The following is a 21,849-nucleotide window of genomic DNA, read 5'->3' as shown; positions in this document are numbered from 1 at the left end:
TAGAGGTCAGAGCACATCCTTGGTGTCTAAGGAATCGGTTACACATTCATTGCAACCTTGACAGGATAATACAGTTGCGAAACAAGAATGAGTCAACAATAAAATAAAAAGTAAAAGAGTTTATACTATAACTACTAAACTATAAAAAATAACTGGCCAAAAATCTATGGACAACCTCCACTCTTCTAGGAAGTCGTTATGCTAGATTTCGGAATGTGTCTGTGGAAATTTGGCCAATCAGATCCAAGGGTATTAGTGAGGACAGGACTTCTTCCATTCCAACCATTGTGCTCAGAGGCAATGTCATGCTAGAACAGGTTTGTTCTTTTTTTAATTTTAGTGAAGGGAAATTGTAATGCAACAGTATATACATTTGTATATGCCCAGCTGTTTTAGGAAGGCCCACAGATTGGTGAGATGATCAGGTGTTATAGACAAGCTTTTGAGCATATGTAGATATGAAACTGTACCAGTAAATATATAGAAGTAATTCTCTATATGAATCTATTATGCTCTACTTACTCTCATTATTATTATACTTTATTTATTACTCGTAACACAAACCAAAATCTTCTTGTTCACTTAGGGAATATGGCCAAATAGGCAAACCAGCACTTTGTGTTGTACACAAATGAGGAAGATTGTGGGTTGTGTATCCTTTCTAACCACCATAAATGTACCCTTAAAGTATTGCACTGAAATTAATATCTGGAGGGAAAAATAGAATCTCATCAATTGTTAAAATAAATAAATAAATAAATAAATAAAAAAGAATGGGTGAGATTGTCAGGTGTGATTGACAAACTTCTTAGCTTATAGTGTATATGTAGAAAGTAAACTGTAAGAGTAAAATAAGTAGAAGCAATTTGCTCTATGGATGTATTATGACCTATTCAATCTCATTAGGCTTGATTTATAAGAGCAGGTATGTATTGTATGTTGTAAAACCATTTAGTAACTTGGTGAAACTGGATGCCATTTTTACAATTTGTTATACTGTGCCTTTTTTATATTACGATACTTGTGTGTCTGTCATGACTAAACTTTCTAAAAAGCAGTGGAGGTAAAATTGCAGTATCACGGCTCCGGGTTATAGGGTTTAATGCTGCTCATGGGTTGCAGTATGTGTGGTTTCATATTTGTCTGTGTGGGTTTCCTTCAGGTTGTGTACTTTCCTCATAATGTGTGCCAGCATATGGACTAGCTACATATGGAGCTCCGTAGCTGCAGCTGTATGGTGCCCTGTGGTGCCCTGTGATGAATCCCATTTCGTAATGGTTTAGCTCCCATATATCTAACTAGTCTTCTAACACATTACTATCCTTCGCACTCTCTGAGATAACAAAACTCAGGACTTCTGGTAGTTCCCAGAATATCTAAGTCTATTAAAGGTGGTAGATCATTTTCATATCTCCCAAACTTATAGGATTATAGGAATAGTCTTCCTGATAGTATTCAGGGCTCAGACAACTGTAGATTAAAGATTAAATGTAGATTAAAGATTAAATGTAGATTAAAAACTCATCTCTTTAGTCAGGCGTACAAATAATACATCCCATAATATTGTGCTCTATTACATCTGACCAAATGCACATTATCATCTAGTACTTGCTAATATTATGAACAGCAGCTACGTTAATCCCTCTTTACTGCTTCTTGATTTCTACCCATCACGAGGCATCCAGTAATTGTACCAGCTCCGACTGTCGTCCGTCACATGAAGATTTTGGACATGAGAATCCTGAGGCATCTAGATTTCTACCAACTGCAGTTAGACTCTGCAATAATATAGAGGAGCTGCCAACTCCATATGGTCTTTTGCATCAATACAACATTTGTCAGACTGTATATTTATTATCACACCCTCCAGTGTCACCCATATAAGGATGAGGTTTCCCTTTGAGTTTGGTTCCTCTCAAGGTTTCTTCCTTCCATTCAAGGGAGTTTTTCCTCCCCACAGTCACCTGAGTCACCTCAAACTTGCTCAATGGGGATAAATACAAACCCGTGTAAATACATCTAATATTAATCTTGAATTTTCAATTCAATTCAAGTTAATTTGTATAGCGCTTTTTTACAATTGACATTGTCTCAAAGCAGCTTTACAGAACATAAACATAGAACAAAGTTTAATATAAAGATTAATATAAAGATTAATAGAATACAAAATTCAAGATTAATATTAGATATATTTAGATGTGTTTGTATTTATCCCTAATGAGCAAGTCTGAGGTGACACAGTCAGCAGTGCCAAGGAAAAACTCCCTTGAATGGTAAAGGAAGAAACCTTGAGAGGAACCAGACTCAAAGGGAAACCCTTTATAATATTTAGTATTATATTAATCTTTATAATAACCTTTTGTTCTAAGTCTATGTTCTGTAAAGCTGTTTTGAGACAATGTCAATTGTAAAAAGAGCTATAAAAATAAACTTGAATTGAACTGAATTGAATTTCTTCCTCAAGCCCAGTGCTACCAGGCTAAAGCAGATAAATGAATGAATGCATGTTATATATTGAGGCGAACCGAACTAAGCTTTCTCCAATCCTCTAGATGGTGTTGTGGCGCTTTATTCTTGCACTAAAAAGCGTTACAGATATTGCAGCGTCTTCAGCATCAGTACAAACAAACAGTCTCGCTGTGGAACAGCTGCGAAATTATATTTTCTCAACTGATTTGGCTCACTATAAACAGGTAAAACACGTTTTTTTTTCTTGCACACCAAGTGCAGTTTTGATGTGACTAGACATCAACATTGTTTAAGCCAGTATTTTTGTCTTTGTTATTTAAACTGCGTAACCAGGCAGATGAACTAATGTAAATGTGATATAGTAATCTGAAAGGTTTCCACACTGATGTTCAGTCGCAGGTCTGCTCGGTGTTATTGGTGTACTGTGTAATGTTAGTGAGCGATGTCAGCTGTAGTGCTGTGGGTAAGAAGGGCAGGGCACCTGATACCCTGTGTTTACAAAAAGAAATCATCATCATATTTTATCTGCATTTGAAACAATATTTACAGAGAGTCACATTGCGCTCACGGTGTTATGATGTGGCAATTCAGGTGCAGTAAAAACGTCTGGTATGTTTGTTTTTATTTATTTATTTATTTATTTAGTCCTTATTATTGTTTACACCCTGCTCGCGCACTCGTCAGTTTGTATATGGCGTTTAGGGAGTGTCGTAGTTTCTCTACCTTTACGACTAGTACAGTCGCTACACAGAACGTAACAGACAATAAACATAAACGGAAAAGTTTAATAATAGAAAAATAAATAGCTTGATCGTTTAAGTGTCGAAAGTAAATATGACGACAAACAATCTGAAATGAGGGTTGTAGTGTTCTGTGGAATTAGGACTGCGTTTTTGTTTGGACCGTTTTACTGTATCCGGTTTTATTTATATAAGAAGACATTGTACCAAAGCAGCTTTAGAAAGATCCAGATGTAGATTTATATTGAAGGTTCCCAGTGAACCAGTTAGAGGTGATATTGGCAAGGACAAACTAAGAGACTCTGAGAATGAAGATGATGAAGGAACTCAAAAGGGAACACGTCTGCTTCTGGGTTAAACATGTTTAGTACAATTCTAAATGATTACACTAGGGTTAGGGTTAATAAAGTATCCAGCTTTGATTATCAGAGGTTTCTGGTGTTGTGAGATGGAGAGTGAAAAGGTTCTGACACCGTGACAGACTGTTGTACATCACACTGGGTCCTTAATACTAATGAACCATAGGGCACATTTATCGGCGAGCATTCTGTATTCAGAAAATGACATTTCTATGAAATGTAAATTCTAAAATGATGCATTTGCTATATGGATGTATGATTAATCGTAATTGTTGCAAATCTTAAATATTATATATATACGTTTTATATTTTAAGGGAATGATGTCACATCAGAAGTTAATTTCGATGCTGGATAACCAGGACAATGATATTCCTTGGGTTCTTATGATACATTTTAGATTCTGAGAACTTATTTACAACATTCCTTACTGATAATATAATATCTGCTTCTGGGCATTTGTATTCCTGTTGTATAAATCTCAGTCTGACTCTGGAGCTGTGAGGCAACCACGCTGCCTACCTATTAGTAGGTAATTCTCTGCCTGCTGTATTTGATAAATTGATTTCATGTGATATGTTAAACATTATATCTTCACCTGAATGGAGTTAGATCACAGGCAGTATAAATTTTTGGCCTCATATGGTTTTGCAACATAAACAGAGGGCAAGTAAGTTTTCTTTATGTTCACTTGGAAGTTAAAGAATATCATTTGATTGCATATGACTACTGCAATTTTTTGCAAAAAAGATACACTTTTGTCAGGTTTTATGAAGAATAAGGTAGAAATATTAGTGGTAGTGCTGTTATTGTTGAACACATAAATGGAAAATACTTTCTTTACATTTGAAAATTCTGTTGAGATGTTGTACTTAGAAGTAATGATCAGAACCTCAAAAGAAGCCTGTTTTTCTGCATAAAGAAAAAAAAATTTCAGCCCAGGAAGGGTGGAGGCTGCATCCTTTCCTGCGAAAGTATTCTTTGCAGAATTTTCCACTTGTTTTTATCTTACTTTGTTTTTGCTGAATTTGGGGAATCACATGCCTTCTCTTGCCTGTCCTTGATTGGTAATGTTTTAAAAAGCCACATCTTATCATATCATATCACTTGTGGTGTGCATGGAGGCTTTGTTTAAATCTCACAGATCATTTACATAACAATTTATGAAATATGCTGTATTTGTTTCTTATACTGACTAAAGAAAATGGGAACTGAATGGTTTTATTTTCCTTTCTGTAATATGATGTTTAAATGTGTTTGGTTGCAGGGACCTGTCATTGTCATTGCCTGCACATTGTTTTTATTCAGACAGTAAAGATATTTCATACTCAATAAGATTAATTTTTCATTAAAAAAGTTACATTTTGATAGATTTTTTAAGTTTAGAGAAATTAAATATTTCAAAATTAGACTGGTTGTTTTTTAAGATAGAAAGAACACTGGCCAAATATTCACAAATGACTGAATTTTTTTTATTTACTTTGCAGGTACGCTGGAATATTCAGAGACCCTCTCGGACATGTCCTATGTCTTCATCAATGACACGTCGCAGACGAGTGTGCCATTACTGCAGGCATGCATTGATGGAGACCTAGCATTCGCCAGACGACTCCTGGAGACGGGCTGTGATCCTAACATCCGAGACAATCGGGGTCGCACCGGCCTACACCTAGCAGCAGCACGAGGCAATGTGGAGATCTGTCGCTTTCTTCACAAATTTGGAGCAGATCTTTTAGCCACCGATTATCAAGGAAACACGGCTCTGCATCTGTGTGGACATGTTGACACTATTCAGTTTCTGGTCTCCAATGGCCTTAAGATAGACATCTGGTGAGATGTTTAATGCTTTTCTCATTCATTATGAATATACTTAATGTTCAGAGTTCTTTATGCGTTAATACATCACCAGTGAACTGCTGGTTCTCGACTTGAATAGAAGTTTTGATTCTCTGACAGCAGAAATAGTTCAGTTTCAGCAGCAGCACAAGTATTACTGGTCTGGAATCAAGGGGTGGGGTATTTATATATTGCCATATCAGCAAGCTTATAAACTATATTTAAAAAAAAAACAAAAAGTAAAATGAAATTTTGCATCAGATGTCCCTTTGACATCCCTAACTAAATAAAATGTTATATTCTAATACTAAAAAAATATGCTTTGAACAACATATGCAGTATAAAAAACAAAAAAAAAACTGAAAGCCTGTGTTCGTGAACTTTGTGCTGGTTGAAGTCTTGGCTTTAGATGTTAAAATGTTGTTTGATGATCAAATTGAAACATTCTGTAAACTCCTGCCATGTTATTATTTTTACACCACTTTGGATTTGTTGGTTTTGTAACAGATGCATCCTAAATGTAGGCTGTGTGTTGTTTGTGTTTGAGCAGTAATCATAATGGCTCGACTCCTCTGGTATTGGCCAAGCGGCGAGGTGTGAATAAAGATGCTATTCGGCTTCTGGAGGGTCTGGAGGAGCAGGAGGTGAAGGGTTTCAACAGAGGCACTCATTCCAAACTAGAGACCATGCAGATGGCAGAGAGTGAGAGGTGAGACTGGCACCACTTTTAGTTGGCATGGAGCATTTTGTGGAGCCAGTAGCCTTTGTGTGATTAAAATCTCCCCATGATTGGTATATTTATATATACATGGTAGATTACCGGATAAGAATATGTATCTAAAGAACAAAATAAACTTCTTTTTTTAAAGCAACCTGAGAGGCCTTTTTTTAAACTTTGTCACATAGCTTGTCGCTCTGGATAAATAACACAAATGTAGAATGTACGCTTGTTTTATTATTATTATTTTTTTAGTATTAGACTAGCAAATGAAAAAGAATTCTTAAAAAAAAGTTAGCAACTGATCTGCAATTTTTTGTATTGTCTAATGCAATTTTTCTGTATTGTCTTGTCATGTATGTGTATTGTGTACAGTATGTGTATATGTATGTGTACACAAATATTGTGTATTTTGTTTGTTGATTCCTAGTGCAATGGAGAGCCACTCACTGCTGAACCCCAACCTGCAAAACAGTGAGGGTGTACTGTCCAGTTTCCGCTCCACCTGGCAGGAGTTTGTGGAGGATCTGGGTTTCTGGAGGGTTCTCCTGCTGTTAGTGATCATCGCCCTGCTCTCTCTGGGTATTGCTTACTATGTGAGTGGGGTCTTGCCCTTCTCTGCCAGCCAGCTGGAGCTGGTTCACTGAAAACAACAAATGCACCCGGTTTCAAATTTAGTCTCAGATCCAACCAAGCTGTGTTTTATACGATTTAATGCTTTTCTTCATACAAATTAGCTCTTAAGTTACTCATCTCTGGATAAGGCTGTGTGGAACTAAAATTTCAAAGCACACAGCTTGACAGTCTTAAAAGTCTTAAAAACATTAGGTATTTAAAGCATGGAATGTCTTTGAGCTGGAATTGTTTTGATTACGGTATGTTGTGAACAGTGTTAGAAAATGGAGCCCTACTTTGAATGAATGTACATTTTGATTTCTTTATATGGATTCTTATAAATACATGACAAGCTTTAAGAGAGTACATCTAGTTTTACTTTCTGGAGTGTAGATTAAGCCTTTCCTCACCAGAATCAGCAGAAGTTCCATATGAGGCAGGAGAAATTCTGTAAATTTTGTATTTTCAATTTGTTTTATTTCCTCTGCACAAACATAAAAAAATATGTTAATTCTCTAGTTTGTCTTTCTAATCATGCTTGCTGTATTACTTTTTATAATGTGTTGAAACATGTAGATGATCAGAATGTAGTAATATTTTATCATGTCATTAACTTGGACTTGATAGCATTTACTGGCTTGACCACTTTCTGTTTTATGTCAGTATGTCGTGGTTGTTATCTGAAACTGTAACTAAAAAGGATGTAAACTAATTTCCTCTCCAATATTCAGTAAATTTGTCCAAATGTGGAACACTGGTCATCTATTTAAAAAAAGGGCAAAAGGGTTTGGTTTTGTAGCTTAAATGGCAGGTGGCTCCTTTTAAAATGGTTGTAAATTTGCAGCATATATTTGTAAAATGCTCTCATTTCTATTTTGTCTGTGTGTGTTTAATTTTTGTTCTGCGTTTGTTTTTATCCATCCTGATTTAAGCTGCATCAGATTATCTACTACACAAGCCCCAGTATTTTAAGAACCCAAAACCAAATGTGCCATCTTTTCCATATACTGTTGTTATTATTTATTTTATTTTTACTGTATTGCTACAGCAGCAGGTGACCAAGTTTAAATTGATCAGTTTTTAATTGAAGGATCTTTACTGTTTGGGAAGTTGCTTATTGTTTACGTATCCTTTGGATATTATGTAAATATTTCAAATGTGTTTTAACAGCACTCATTGTTATTTACTGTTGGAAGCTTATGATTCCTAATGATGAACTATTAAATTAAAAATAATATGGGTTTGGATTTTGTTACTTTTGATTTGCTGCAAAAACAAAAAAAAAAAAAAAAAAGAAAGAAAGAAAAAAGGGGGGGTTCTATTGTCTATTTCTTGTAGTGTGTGTATAGTGTGTGTGCGTGTGTGTGTATAGTGTGTGTGCATGTGTAAGCGTGCGCGTGTGCGCGCGCACTGAGGCATTGATGCTTATGCGTTTGCTGATTTAACAATTATTTAATAGATTTCATCAAACAACAGTAGAGTAATTTTATTAACTAGAAGGTCGAGTGGGATTTCATTAAACAATAATCTATAATCATTAAACAAAATATCGCAAACATTAACCGTTATTTTAATGATAATGAGTTGCTTAGCAACCGAAAGAGTCGACTCTTTCATTAATAGGACAAGCCAAAAGATTACCATGAAAGTCTGAACCTTTAATTTGTGATTTACCCATAATGCTATTGCAACGGAAGCGGAAGTAGACGTTCAAAACAAACCTGGCTAACAATCCAAAAACAAAATAACCAGACATTGGTGCATCGTTCTGCTACGTTCTAAATCATGGTGTCGTAGTGAAGCCTGGAGATTATTTTTTTTATCATGAATCTTAGAGGACTGTTCCAGGATTTTAATCCCAGGTGAGTGGAAATGCTGCCTGACTGGTTTACATAAAAGTCGTGTGATGTAACGTCGCAAGCTGAGCTGTTTACTACGAGTATAATGTCAAATGTACACAGTACATGTACATCCAGATCTCGTTTAATAAGGGGATAAATAACACCTAAATTGACGTGGAACTGTATAAGGTGTGTGGTTTTAGTACAACATAAATATAACTATAACACGTTATTTATCAGGTTATGTCGTTACTGCTAACACTGTGATTATGTTAATATTCGCAGTAGCTGTTTGTAATGATACTGAACATTATGTAATATTGATCTAATCATGATTTGTCTCCTTGTTTCACAGCAAATTCCTCATATATGCCTCCCTTTTGCTGTTCTCCATCCTGCTAGCTCTGAAGCTGGATGGAGTTCTCCAGTGGAGTTATTGGGCGGTTTTCACACCCATCTGGCTCTGGAAGCTCATGGTTGTCATCGGAGCCTCAGTTGGGACAGGAGTTTGGGCCAGTAACCCTCGCTACAGGTTGTCCAAAATATGTTTTTTTTTTTCTTCTCTCAACTTCAGTCCAATCATCCAAAACTCCCTATACGATCATTCTAGCCATGGGCTTGTACATCAACAATGTGAAGAAAAGAGTGATGAAAAATTGTATTTTATTAGCACACTTGTTTCCTAATCAGGAAAACTAGGAACATCACTGATTGCATGTGTAGAATTAGCTACATGTGCAAAGGGATTTTTGGGTCAAAAGGCTACACACGCGCACACACACACACACACACACTTATATAATTGTAAACTATATCTGGGCAACCAAGACTCACAGGCAAACACATAATGCTTTTTACTAGATAATTATGTAATTATGTATCTAGTATAACTGGGAATTAGTTAGCCTGACTGCTGAACAGTGATGCAGCTGATGTTACTAGTGGGCTGACTACTTAAGTCCATTACAATATGAGAACAATACTTTTTATTAAGAAAATCACAAATTACAGCAGAACCTACTAAGCATAATAAACTACCTTGATGTGAAGGTTTTTCAGGAGTTTCGGCACAGACTGTATCTCTCATTTTCCTTCTGGATTTCCTGATCTATTTTATTAAGCAGTTTGTAAAATGATTATGTATATTTATATATAAATACGTAAGTATAATATTGCACAGTGTTTGAGTGCTAAATTGTTGAGTTAAAACATCTCTTTAAGTGAATACTTTTAGAATGTAAGGAAAGTTTAGCTGAAGTTTTTTTTAAAAACACACAGAAACATTGAAAGAAAGTATTTACAGGTGTTTTCATTTAAGATGTGTTTTTGTTTGTAGTTGCCTAATATTAACGAACCAGTTATAATCAGTTATCTTTGTGTGTGTGTGTGTGTTTGCGTGTGTGTGTGTGCACGCATGTACAGAGCCGAGGGTGAGACACATGTGGAATTTAAAGCCATGTTGATCGCAGTGACCATTCACATTCTGCTGCTGATGTTTGAAGTACTGGTGTGTGACAGAATCGAGAGGGGATCCTACTTCTGGCTTCTCGTATTCATGCCCCTCTTCTTCGCTTCTCCTCTGTCAGTGGCTGCATGTGTGTGGGGCTTCCGCCATGACCGTTCACTGGAGGTCTGAAATTAAGACACAATTAAAGCCACAAATTTGTACAATTGATTAAAATGACCGCTTCTATCTATTAAGAAGAAACCAAATATGACGAGGGAAAATAATCAGTGACTGGTGTTGTGATGCATGTTCATTCCCAAAGTTGATTGCTTTCCAATTTTCTAGAATATCCTGAAGTTCTCTTATACCACAGGACTTGGCTAAATATCATTTAATTAATTCAACAAAAAAATGTCCTGTCCATGAATGAATGTAAACACAAATGTATATATTCATATATGCTACTTTTCATCATGCCGCTTAATTTTTTTGTGCACTAAATGTTGGTGGTTTTGTGGTTCACTGTAGTGGTTCTTTTCACTGTTTTTCTTCTCTTAGTTGGAGATAATGTGCTCGGTCAACATTCTCCAGTTTATTTTTATTGCCTTACGACTAGACAAAATCATCAGCTGGGACTGGCTGGTAAGACCTGCAATGCACTGAAACATTTCAAATTAAGAAAAATATGTAAAAATAAATAAATAAATAAATACTAAGAGACTTTTTTTTGATTGAGACTGAGACCTGTTTGACTGTGTTGATAAAACATTAGCTGTTAGTTCACTGGGTTTTTAAGCAAGCGGATTTCATGGCTGTACATTTTCAGATACCGGTCAATCTCTAGTAATGTGCTTGTCTGAAACCATCTAATAATTGATACACACCACTAATTAAATTGGTGAATACATTCCCTTAACTGCATGAATACCTGATGCAGACTACACGGACAGTGGAGGATAATGTTCAAATATAAATTAGTAAATATGAAAACCATGAACCGGAATTTTTAGGAGGCGTTATTCTTGTTATCTTTCTGGCATGTTGATATATGATATTATATACAAATAGCTAATAGCTATTTTTGTTGTTGCTGTTGTATTCTGTGTAGGTGGTGTGTGTGCCTCTGTGGATCCTCATGTCTTTCCTGTGTCTGGTTGTGCTCTACTATATCATTTGGTCCATGCTCTTTCTGCGCTCTGTGGACATCATCGCAGAGCAGCGTCGCACTTACGTCACAATGGCTGTGAGCTGGATAAGCATTGTGGTTCCGCTCCTAATCTTTGAGGTGTCTTATATTCTGCTGTCTATATACATCTAAAACAATGCTTGGCAGGTTTTGGATGTGAACTACTGAAAATCAAACTAGCATAATATCCATCATTGTAAAATCTAACCGTTGTCTGTTCACGTTTGCAGATCTTGCTGGTTCATAAACTAGACGGACATAACAAGTTAAGTTATGTCTCTGTCTTTGTGCCTTTATGGGTCTCATTGGTCACTCTCATGGCCAGTACTTTTGGGCAGAAAGGCGGGAATCACTGTGAGTATTTATACATAACATGACTGTCTTAAGTGATTGTGGTGCAGCATTGTTAAATTATACATTGTGTATTGAACATGAGACATGGAGAGTTTATGTTTAAGGCCAGTTCATGCAGCCAAACACAAGCCAACGTTAGCTTAATACAGACAAGTGTGCCATAAAGCTTTAAGCGTTAATTAAAATACATATTTTTCAATACAGTAGACTGACTCACGGAGCCACATGTCTGTAGCTGAATCTCAGAAGGCTGTGAATGTAGAATGTACAACTCCTTTAAATGTATCCAAACAAAATGCCATTTGTGATTACTTTAAGGTGGGTTTTATTCAGGTTGTACTCAGATTAGAGGTAAGAATTTTGAAATCAAGCTGCATGCATGATTTTTCATGCAGTATTCTGTTCTACCACATTCTGAAGGTGATAGATTACATTCAGGTCATGTGACTGGGAAGGCCATTAAAGATCACTGAACTCATTGTCATATTCATAAAACCAGTTTGAGACGACTTTTACATGGTGCATTTTCCCAAACGGTAGAAGATGGTAACTTGTGGGAATGAAGGGATGCACATGGTCTGCAACAATACTCAAGTAGCCTGTGGTATACAGGTAATGATTGGTTAGTACTGATGACATTCTGCACACCATTACACCACCTCCAGCAGCCTGGACTGTTGACACAAGGCAGCTTGGGTCCATGGATTCAGGCTGTTGGTACCGAATTCTGACCCTACCATCTGTGTGCCTCAGCAGAAATTGAGATTCTTCAGACCAGGCTATGTTTTCTTTGACTTGGATGGTAGGTTGATTGGCATCTCTGGAAAATTGTCCCTAGTGTGTGATTGCGTGAGTGAATGAGTGTGTGTGTGTGTGTGCCCTGCGATGGGTTGGCACTCCGTCCAGGGTGTATCCTGCCTTGATGCCCGATGACGCCTGAGATAGGCACAGGCTCCCCGTGACCCGAGGTAGTTCGGATAAGCGGTAGAAGATGAATGAATGAATGAATGGATGGTCACTGTCCTGTGTTGGCTGACAGAAGGGAAACCCAACATGGTTTTCTGCTATTGTAATCCATCTGCCTCTCAAGGACTGACTTGTGCATTTTGAGATGCTTTTCTGCTCCCCATTTTCATGAGTAGATATAACCATCACGCTAATGCACCCTAATTTCATGCATTGCTACTGATATTCACACAATTGGCTGGTTGTATGATTAGGTGTACAGGTGTTCCTAATAATGTGCTCAGTGAGTGTAGATATAATACATGGGATCACAGTTAAGTGAGAAAGTATCATGGTCTGCTGGAAAATGTTCACTTAGGCGGAGTACTGCTTTATTTTCACCATTCCATGCCCAAGATCCGTTCTATGAATATTACACCACCACATTGAATTTTACTGTTCTAACTCTCACTTGTGCACAATCTCACAGGGTGGTTTGGCATCCGCAAAGACTTCTGCCATTTCCTTCTGGAGCTCTTCCCTCTACTGCGAGAGTATGGCAACATCTCCTACAACCTGCAGCATGATGACTCTGACACCTTAGAGGAGACACGTGCTGTCTCAGAACCTTTAAAAGTTGCCCCTATGTTCTTCCACAAAGGAGTAGAAATCATGCCATTCCCTGGGAAATACTTTGATCCTCCTCCTAAACTGTCTATAGACATACCTGACTGAAGGCCTGCAGTCTTTACAAGACGTTCTAGGAGAAGGCCTGGAACCAATAGTTGCTTTGTTGCTTGTCTTTTTTTTTTTTAACTATTATTATTCAGGTATACTTGAGATGTCAAGGATAAAGTGGGAAATGATAAAGAGCTGGTATCGTTATTCGAGTCGATTCTGCTGCATAGTGGAAATTCAGAATAGCTTATAGTGTGATATAATATTCCATAATGCACTTTTCTTTTGTCCAAAATAAACTCAGGCAATTTTAAATTATTAAACTGTTAAATCAAGATTCCCATACTACTTTCAGCACAGGTCGGCTGATTGAGAGCCTACAGCTGGTATTGTTTTTATTGTCTATTTCCTAAGTGGAATTTCTGTATTCTGTACATTTGTTATTTTGAATTTTATACACGGAACTGTATTTGCTTAAGAATTACAATGGACATATTATGAGGTCTTGGATTTACACCTACTGCTATTTCCTAACATGAGAATTTGTTTATATGTATTCAACTCCTTTTTCCACCTTTCTGGGGTTAGTATGTTAAAATGAGGCTAACCTGAGACAAATACAGTATTTCATGAAACTGTAAACTCTTAGCAAATAATTTATGCAGCAGCTGTGAAAGCACTTGATATTATAGAGAGCACTCTAACTGATACTTACTTTCATTTGGTTTGAGCATATATACAGCACCGACTGGTGACACTAAAAAAAGGAGAAAAATTATACCCCCAATATACTGCCTCCTCCTAACTCTGCTACTCTCTTAACTCGACCATCTTGGACTAGACATTTCTAATGATCGTTTATCATTAAACCAAACAATGAAAAGATGTTTGGTAATGTAAGAAGCTATGCATGTGCATTTTAATATTGTTGCATGTAACTGTACAATCTTCAATTTCTGTAATTAACCTTCGTTTGAGAGTAAGAAGTAAAAGATGTGAGTTTTTTTGTTTTTTTTAACAATACTTGACTTGTCTGTTTAAAAATGATTAGGCCTTAACTGCAAAAGCAGTTTTGATATTACATTTTTTAAAACAGCTGAACTAATTACCTAATAAATCAGTTACACAAATGTCTCACCCCAGGCAAACAAAAATAATTTAAAAATGGAACAAAAAACAACAAAGTTTTCTATCTGTTGTTGTTTGGATAATAACTGAGCTAGTGGACTTGGGCAATTTTAGAAAGATTATCCTTCTCTCTCTGAATGCATGGGCCACTTTCATCAGAATCAGCTTTATTGGCCAAATGTGTCAACACACACAAGGAATTTGGTTCCAACTGTTTGTGACTCAAACAGATGTGTAAAAGTCCAGTTGCTCTAGCGGGTGTTGTGGCAGTCCACAAAGTGTCGAGGGCCTGTATGGCCTGCAGGAAGAAGCACTTTCTCCTCTCCGTGTTTGACTTCAAAGTGTTTAATCGCTTGCCTGAAAGCAACGGAGAAAAGAGTCCATTGGTGGGATGGCTGAGGTCCAGCACCACATGCGGTAGATAGAGTCCAGTTCAGGGAGCCTTGGTGTGACTTTCCTGGTGGACCTAAGATGTCCTGATATTGGGAATGGATGAAAGAACAGCATGAGAAAAAAAAAAAATAAAAAAAAGGACTGATTGTGCCCAAGACCTCCACAACTGTTAAGAGGATTTTACACAAAGACATGGATAGCCTACTTCACAACTCTCTCAAACCATCTGTCTTCTCTGTCCAAGATGTGTACATCATCGCACTCAGATACGTGCCCTTTATCCCTCAGATCTAGTTACACAACTGTTACTGGCTCCGAGGTGTTGCCTCTTCTGTGTTAATACATCCTCCTATATAGTGCTTTTGTCTCTCCAATGCAGAGCTCTGAACAATCTTCACTGAACTGGACCACGAATATCATATTGCTCTTCTTACTTTTACAAGGTCCGATCTTTAGAGTGGAGTTGCAGCTTATTAAAAACCCGCTTCGGATATCCACATTCCTTGAGATTTTCATTCTTCTTGGCTTCTGTTGAGGGAGAGAGGCTTTCTGCCCTGTGGTGAAGTGTCCTGATGACTCCTAATTTGAATTGCATTGGCTGGTAGGAATCAAACAGCAGGCATCGGTACGCGCGTGTGGCTATCCATAGAATTCCATTTCTAGATTCCCATTAGTCTCTGAGAACTGCACAGTTCAGGAAAGCAAACCTGTTGTCCTTTATGTCCTCTGTTGAACTTGATGTTGATGTCAATTGCACTGATATCTGTGAAGGCCTGTACTTCCTGAATCTTGATCTATACCCAGGTCACACCTATAGAACATACACAAGAGATGTACATTGTACAGCGAGCTATAAAACATACACAAGTCCTGCAAACACAACAGAATCGTTTCTAACTTTAGTACAGTGAATATCAGGGGAGAGCGCGAACGCAGTCCCCCACTACCAGAAATTATGCAGTCGAGATTCCCACATTTGGGGAATTCGCAGGGGTCAGCACAGCCGGAGTGCAATGGCTGAGCCTCGCCCTGGGTGAACCACCTTCTTGATCATGGTATCTCCTCTGCCAGGTAAGTATGAATTGCAGCTCCATCAGCTAGTGACTGCACCACCACACACAGCCTTTACCATTAGGGAGAGGAAGCCAGCTTTAAATCATTACACAAACGTGCACCACTAAAACACCACAGTCTACACATGCTGCAAAAAGAACACTACATTTATTCCATCTAAAGCCGAATGTTGACCAATATTGTCTAAGCAAGCAGACAGTACGATACTTCCCATGATGCACTGCGGCTGAATATGGAACGAGATCCAGTGTTCAGGAAAATGCGTTTATAAATCAATACATCTGCACTTTACACTAAAAAGAGTCAGTACAAAACAACTGACAACACTGTACTGTAATCAGTAGGAGACAAGAACAGTGAGTTTTATTAAGATAGTGTTAAAGCCCCGATACAGTTACCTCCCCCTCCCCCCTCGGTTTGAGGGTAAGGAGGAGAGTTAGATCGAAGATGTAAACAACATCAACAACAACATCCGATATATTTATTTATTGCACATTGATGAAGGATAAAGTGTGAAATCTGCACTTGTAATTCCAGGTGACTATAATCAGAATATTTGAACAAAGATTGTTAAACAAGCACAAACAAGAGAGAACGTTTCTGTGTCCGACCGCTAATATGAACCCGGACACAATATTCCCGATAAATAGTTCCGGATAAATAGTTCCGTGTGTCACAAGTTGGATGTCCGCCTTAGAGAGAAATTGTGATTATAAGCGTGTAAAACGCGCGACTTTAAAGAACAGAGTAAGTTGTATAAAATCACACTGGCTTTAAATAAACCCCCTTTTCTGAAGTGTGAATATAGAGAGATGACAAAGCCCTGAAACAAGGAGGTCCAGAAATAATCCGGACACAGAAACACAAGTGTTGTATTCGAGCTAGACTAATGTAGCGTTATAACGTTTCTTTAACAGTACAGAGGGGGTGCACCGTTCCCGGAGGTACTGCAATACCGGGTCGATGCGTGGAGTGGACGGAGCAAGCCCCTATTCCATCTCCCTGTTCCAAAAATCAATTTAATATATGGTCCCCGGGTAGGGGACGTATCAGATATTAAACTGATAAGAACAGATACTACACTTGATCTTAGCCAAAAGGCCGAGAAGCGATACCTACAACTACACACAAGAAACGGTGTCATTCTACACAAGTGGAAACACGAGGACGGTAAATACCGTTTTCTCTTCATATCCGCGAATAACATCATTCAATACATGGCTAACATTTTGTTCATGTTAAAATCAGCAGAGGAAAATGTCTATGTAAGTAATCCTTAACACCTAAACACAAAGGAAACGATAATGAATTCAAAAAGTGACCAATCAGAGACGAGAATACAAACTCCTCCACACTACAAGATCACACTGGGTTAGAAAGTAGTTTTCAAAACAAACCATTAAACTGCTTTAAAATCATTCAGTTGTAACAACAAACATGGAAAACCAAATGTGGGGAATTTAAAGAGATGTTACAAATGTCCATGAATTATATAACAGTGCCTCTCAGTGGTCAAATGTGGTATTGCAGAAGAAAAAAAACGGCGTTAATTAATAACCTACTATATTCGGAGTTAAACTTTTTATACACGAGGCTTTCTCGGTGAAAACAAGATTAATTATGGCCAATAAATATAAACACAGGCAACCTAAACACAATAAGAAGTCAGAATCACCAAACTGCATGTGAATTTCACCATAAACCGATTTATAGCAATTACATAAAAAACCTTTACTATTTGTGGTGCAAAGGATGAAAACATTTACCAATAAAATCACTGTAACGCCACTAAAACACGAACAACGTTGTCAGCAGTCCTAAATGTAGTAAAAAGGAAAGTAAGGTGGTCTTTATAAATGCGCCACTAGGCCTCCATTTTCACACAGCACTTTAGAGGCCTGTTTAATTATATACAGCTCTGACTACCTTCATTACATTTACTCTGGACATACAGTGTTTCACAACATTTAACACATTAAGAAGATACTTATGTCTCCAAAATAAATAAATAAATCACCTTTTGTGAAACTTACACAATGTCACGAATCGCCAAAAATCCAAAATCATCTGATGGTAAAATTATAAGTAAGAAAAACATTTCCAATCATAAAAACAAAAGTGTTTCACTGTTTCTCACTCTTACCGTTTACACGTATAAAGAAAAGAGCTTTAATTACTCTACTTATTAGTCCTGCTAAGCGAATTTTAGACAGAATGTAAGTCGTTCGCTGAAAATTGTAATCACCTGCTGCTACTGAACAATCAGCTCCACCTCAGCGCCCCCTAGGGGTCTAATTCAAAACAACGGGACGAAAATAAAGGCCTCATAATGACATGTCTATACTACGTATTTGTTTGTGTTTACTATAACACAACCATAGATAGATAGATAGATAGATAGATAGATAGATAGATAGATAGATAGATAGATAGATAGATAGATAGAAAACTGTACTGTAATTATATATGCTTAAACAATAATAAAATAAATTATTTTATATAAAATTATAAAATACTGCACACTGACATCACTGTAATGCAGTGTTGTAAAGCCTGATAAAGACCAACTCAATGTCCAAGCCCTGTATAGTCACTGGTGTGTGGTGTGGTGTTCTCCTTCTCCGGTAGTCAATGACCATCTTCTTGAAGTGCAAGTGGTTACACTCACACCAGCCAGCAAAATCTTTGATGCAGGTGGTAGTGTTATAATTGAAGTCTGAGGTGTACAGTGTAACAAGGAATGGGGAGAGCACTTTTTGAGATACTTTGCCTAGTGCCTTTACACCAAAAGCAATAGTGGCGAGAAGAAATCTCCACAGTATATTTACTTTACAAGGAAACCTCACGAGCTACCTGGCCTTTTGGGGCACCGGCCCATCAGCTTGCATATAATACCATAGTGAAACCAGCACTGTAACTGAGCTTGTGTGATATAATGATGTTAGTGTATTACCATAGCCATGACATTCAGTGGCAGGTGCAAGTCAGTGAGTATGTTGGTACATACAGATGTTAAATTGACCAAAGCTTTTCTGTTGCTTTAGCAATAAAGGATGGCATTCTGCAATTATAAGATCTGCCTGTATTTGCCAAGGTACTCTGCACAATGCCTTAACCCCAGAAGCAACAGTGTTGGAGAAAAACCCCACGTTATATATACTTAATTTATTCAAAAACCTGGGGAGAGACTTGGCCTTCTATTGAGCACTATAGTTAAACAAGCACATAAACTTGGCTTGTTCAATATAATAATCATGTTTTGACATAGCTACGATATCCTGTGACTTGTGAAAGTCTGTGGGTATGTTGGTACATACAGATGTTAAATTGTCCTAAGCCTTTCTGTTGGGCACCACTCAGAAGCCTACTGCCTTTCTTTTAAAAATAATCACACAAGAAGTCGAGGATTCCACAATTTTTTCAGACATTTTATCAGCCATTGGTTGCTCTGGTGTTTGACACGTATCCTTCTCTGCAAATAGACTGGCTGTCTTGATGCAAAGAACCCAAAGTATTTGGGAACCTGCTGTGGAGAGGAGATAATAATCTAGCAGAGGTAAAAGCAGTAGTTTTTCTATGATATTCTGCTTATAAATATTTTACATCCTTACATCTGGGGGATAAGGGATAAAAAATTAACTCAAACTTTTAAAGTCACACTGAGCAATGATCAAATGGTAAATATGGTGAGATGCTATTAATTTGTCTCTATTGTGCTATGCTATGTAGCACCATGATCCTGAAGAAACGTCTCATTTCACTGTGTACTGCAACAGCTATATATGGTTGAAATGACAATAAAAGCTTCTTGACTTGAATTGACTTGTGCGTAGTTATAGAGTATTAGAGAGATGCTACTAGAAAAAAGGTATTAAAGTATAAATGTAGGCCTCTTTTAATGTTTAAAATTGGGCTGGGATATGATTTTATAAAATGTTATGATGACAGGAATGTGTATTTATTATTCTTGTATTCAAGTTTATACTAAGTCTTGGGCTGCTGTGTTATCATTGTGTATTCTGATGAAATACCTTTTAAATTGTTCCACAGATCTAATGTAACAGAATAACATTAAAATAGGCCATGCAGATCTGTTGCAAAGAGATTTATGAAAGAAAGTAATACAAGAATGACAATGAGAGAGCGAGAGAGAGAGAGAGAGAGAGAGAGAGAGAGAGATTCATAAATCCTTTATGAGTCTTAATCCTTTTTAAGTTTCCCCACGTGGTTCTTGGATAGTTTACGGACGACAGCGACACCTGCAGGACGGTCAAAGCTCGTTATTATGTCTCATTTGCTTACTGTATGTCAGGGACGTCATATAAGCATCATAATGGGATTTATTAGACGTGTATATTAACACGCTCAAGACATTTGAAATTCAAACATAAATATCGACAATGTATGTATTATTTACAGGCAAATAAAGTTACTGGATATTTATTTTACTTTTGCTCAGAAATGCTTTGACAAATCTAATATTATTCAAGTTGTATTTTGAACTGTGATATTTGCCAGTTTTCTCATATTTGCATAAATCAATGAAGTGTATGGGTTTATTCGGGATTTCTTCAATAAACCTTACACTATATAGTTTGATGTACTTTGCACTGTGACATTTTCAACACTTAAGTGACACTGTAACCGCATGGAATCCTTAAAGTTTAGTGTCTGTTTATTGATAAACAAATGTACTCCAGGTGTTGGATATATTATGTGATAGATTTATTGGAGGGGATAAAAAGCATAAAATGAGGGAGACCCGGAAAAATAACAGCAATGCAGTGTAGCAAGTATCAATAAAAAGTGTTTACATTGTATAAATAGACTGAAATGAAATAAAATAATCTTCATTTATAATTTAAAAATTCACAAACAAATATATTTGCTTTGCAAACTGAAATTTGTGTACAGAAGAATACAGGTCATTTTATTTCTCCACATCAATATAATATATAGTGGGGAATATACACACACCTTAAAAACATTAGTTTGTAGTCCTCCAGCTTTTAAAGAGGTAACGTTTTCATAACTTTCACACACTCTGTGTCTCAGTCCTTTTGTTGGAGACCATTTTTACAGGGCAGGAAGTGTTTCTTTTTTGCATTTTTTATGTCCCTGGGCTGGTTGGGCACAGAGCATACAGAGTGGGAGATTTTGCACTTCTGACACATTCAGCTTACACTTGTATTGTGTGGATCTTGTTAAGATTGCAGTTGTGAAAGTATTGTGTGATGTGCAAGTGGTCTGACTGGCAGGTAACATGGGCACTGCTGAAAAGAGTGATGTGGCTGGACCAGTGATGTGAGGAGGTACCTGACTGGCAGGCATTATAGGATGAAAGTTACATAGCACTGACATCGAAGTCTTTTCCGCACCAATGATAAATAAACGTCTTCTTACATAAAACCTAAGAATTATAAACATGTTTTTATTCATTTAGTATATGAGAAAATCAGCTGCTCTGTGGAATACATGGCTGTATATTTTGATCAAAGATAATCAAAAAAGAGGTGCTGCTAAAAGAGGAACCATAACACTAGCATGAAGTAAACCAGCTAGAAGAAAGTTTACCTGTCTAATCTACAGAAAATTAAGTGGAGAGCGCAAACACAGTCCCCCACTATCACGCGAGGAGATTATCACATTTGGAGAATTCTACAGTTCTTCAATAGACTACATCGAGTGTAGACAGTTTACACGATATTATTGGTCACCGTAGACACGCTGTATTCATTGGTTGAAAGTTTACATCCACCGCCTGACTGTAGACCCATCACACTGCACATATGCAAATCTGCCCTTAGTGAGCATGACAGTGCGGTTAGGTCTGCTCAAATCAGTGTTAGATTTCATTTGTTATACCACTGTTGCAAACTTTGATGTTATATTAGATTAAATTAAGTTGAAACACATTTTACCACTCACCATGTTAAACATTTGATTTATGAGTCTCTGTATTTTCTGTGATTTTCAAGTAACAATCTCATTATGCTAGCTTTATGTGTGTGTGTGTGTATATATATATGCTAGCTATATGTGTGTGTGTGTGTGTGTATATATATATA

General features: G+C 37.1%; 2 protein-coding genes and 2 non-coding genes across 5 annotated transcripts; 2 read left to right on the top strand and 2 right to left on the bottom strand.

Moving 5' to 3' along the window:
* Positions 1-2,560: 2,560 nt before the first annotated feature.
* ankrd46b (ankyrin repeat domain 46b) lies at positions 2,561-7,974 on the top strand. 2 transcript variants are annotated; one of them, XM_060874684.1, is made up of 4 exons: positions 2,561-2,693; positions 5,054-5,396; positions 5,953-6,111; positions 6,551-7,974. In XM_060874684.1, exons 2-4 carry the CDS (start codon positions 5,086-5,088, stop codon positions 6,765-6,767), a joined length of 687 nt encoding a protein of 228 aa, XP_060730667.1. In that variant the 5' UTR covers positions 2,561-2,693; positions 5,054-5,085; the 3' UTR covers positions 6,768-7,974. The 2 variants fall into 2 exon arrangements, with proteins under 2 accessions (XP_060730667.1, XP_060730668.1); XM_060874685.1 differs by lacking the exon at positions 2,561-2,693 and adding an exon at positions 4,614-4,633.
* A 461-nt stretch (positions 7,975-8,435) lies between these two features.
* On the top strand, positions 8,436-14,175 carry LOC132848726 (transmembrane protein 185A-like). Its single transcript, XM_060874683.1, has 7 exons — positions 8,436-8,597; positions 8,932-9,108; positions 9,999-10,206; positions 10,582-10,665; positions 11,132-11,308; positions 11,440-11,563; positions 12,999-14,175. The coding sequence occupies exons 1-7, from the start codon at positions 8,560-8,562 to the stop codon at positions 13,241-13,243; spliced, it is 1,053 nt and encodes a 350-aa protein (XP_060730666.1). The 5' UTR covers positions 8,436-8,559; the 3' UTR covers positions 13,244-14,175.
* A 1,447-nt stretch (positions 14,176-15,622) lies between these two features.
* Positions 15,623-15,786, bottom strand: LOC132849329 (U1 spliceosomal RNA). The gene has a single exon (XR_009648872.1). It is a non-coding gene; the product is annotated as a U1 spliceosomal RNA (small nuclear RNA).
* A 917-nt stretch (positions 15,787-16,703) lies between these two features.
* On the bottom strand, positions 16,704-16,894 carry LOC132849338 (U2 spliceosomal RNA). The gene has a single exon (XR_009648881.1). It is a non-coding gene; the product is annotated as a U2 spliceosomal RNA (small nuclear RNA).
* Between the last annotated feature and the right edge of the window lie 4,955 nt (positions 16,895-21,849).

Source organism: Tachysurus vachellii, chromosome 7, assembly GCF_030014155.1.
Source record: "Tachysurus vachellii isolate PV-2020 chromosome 7, HZAU_Pvac_v1, whole genome shotgun sequence".
In the NCBI taxonomy this organism is placed as follows: domain Eukaryota; kingdom Metazoa; phylum Chordata; class Actinopteri; order Siluriformes; family Bagridae; genus Tachysurus; species Tachysurus vachellii.
Note: the sequence above shows the minus strand (reverse complement) of the source record. Positions and strands in the feature narration are given on the sequence as shown.

What these genes read in the sequence shown, in the direction of transcription:
- ankrd46b (XM_060874684.1), top strand. Translation starts at nt 5,086, where the DNA reads ATGTCCTATGTCTTCATCAATGACACGTCGCAGACGAGTGTGCCATTA. An exon ending in GGCCTTAAGATAGACATCTG is followed by an intron (nt 5,397 to 5,952) that starts GTGAGATGTTTA and finishes GTGTTTGAGCAG; the next exon opens with TAATCATAATGGCTCGACTC. An exon ending in CAGATGGCAGAGAGTGAGAG is followed by an intron (nt 6,112 to 6,550) that starts GTGAGACTGGCA and finishes GTTGATTCCTAG; the next exon opens with TGCAATGGAGAGCCACTCAC.
- LOC132848726 (XM_060874683.1), top strand. Translation starts at nt 8,560, where the DNA reads ATGAATCTTAGAGGACTGTTCCAGGATTTTAATCCCAG. An exon ending in TTCCAGGATTTTAATCCCAG is followed by an intron (nt 8,598 to 8,931) that starts GTGAGTGGAAAT and finishes CTTGTTTCACAG; the next exon opens with CAAATTCCTCATATATGCCT. An exon ending in GCAGAAAGGCGGGAATCACT is followed by an intron (nt 11,564 to 12,998) that starts GTGAGTATTTAT and finishes ACAATCTCACAG; the next exon opens with GGTGGTTTGGCATCCGCAAA.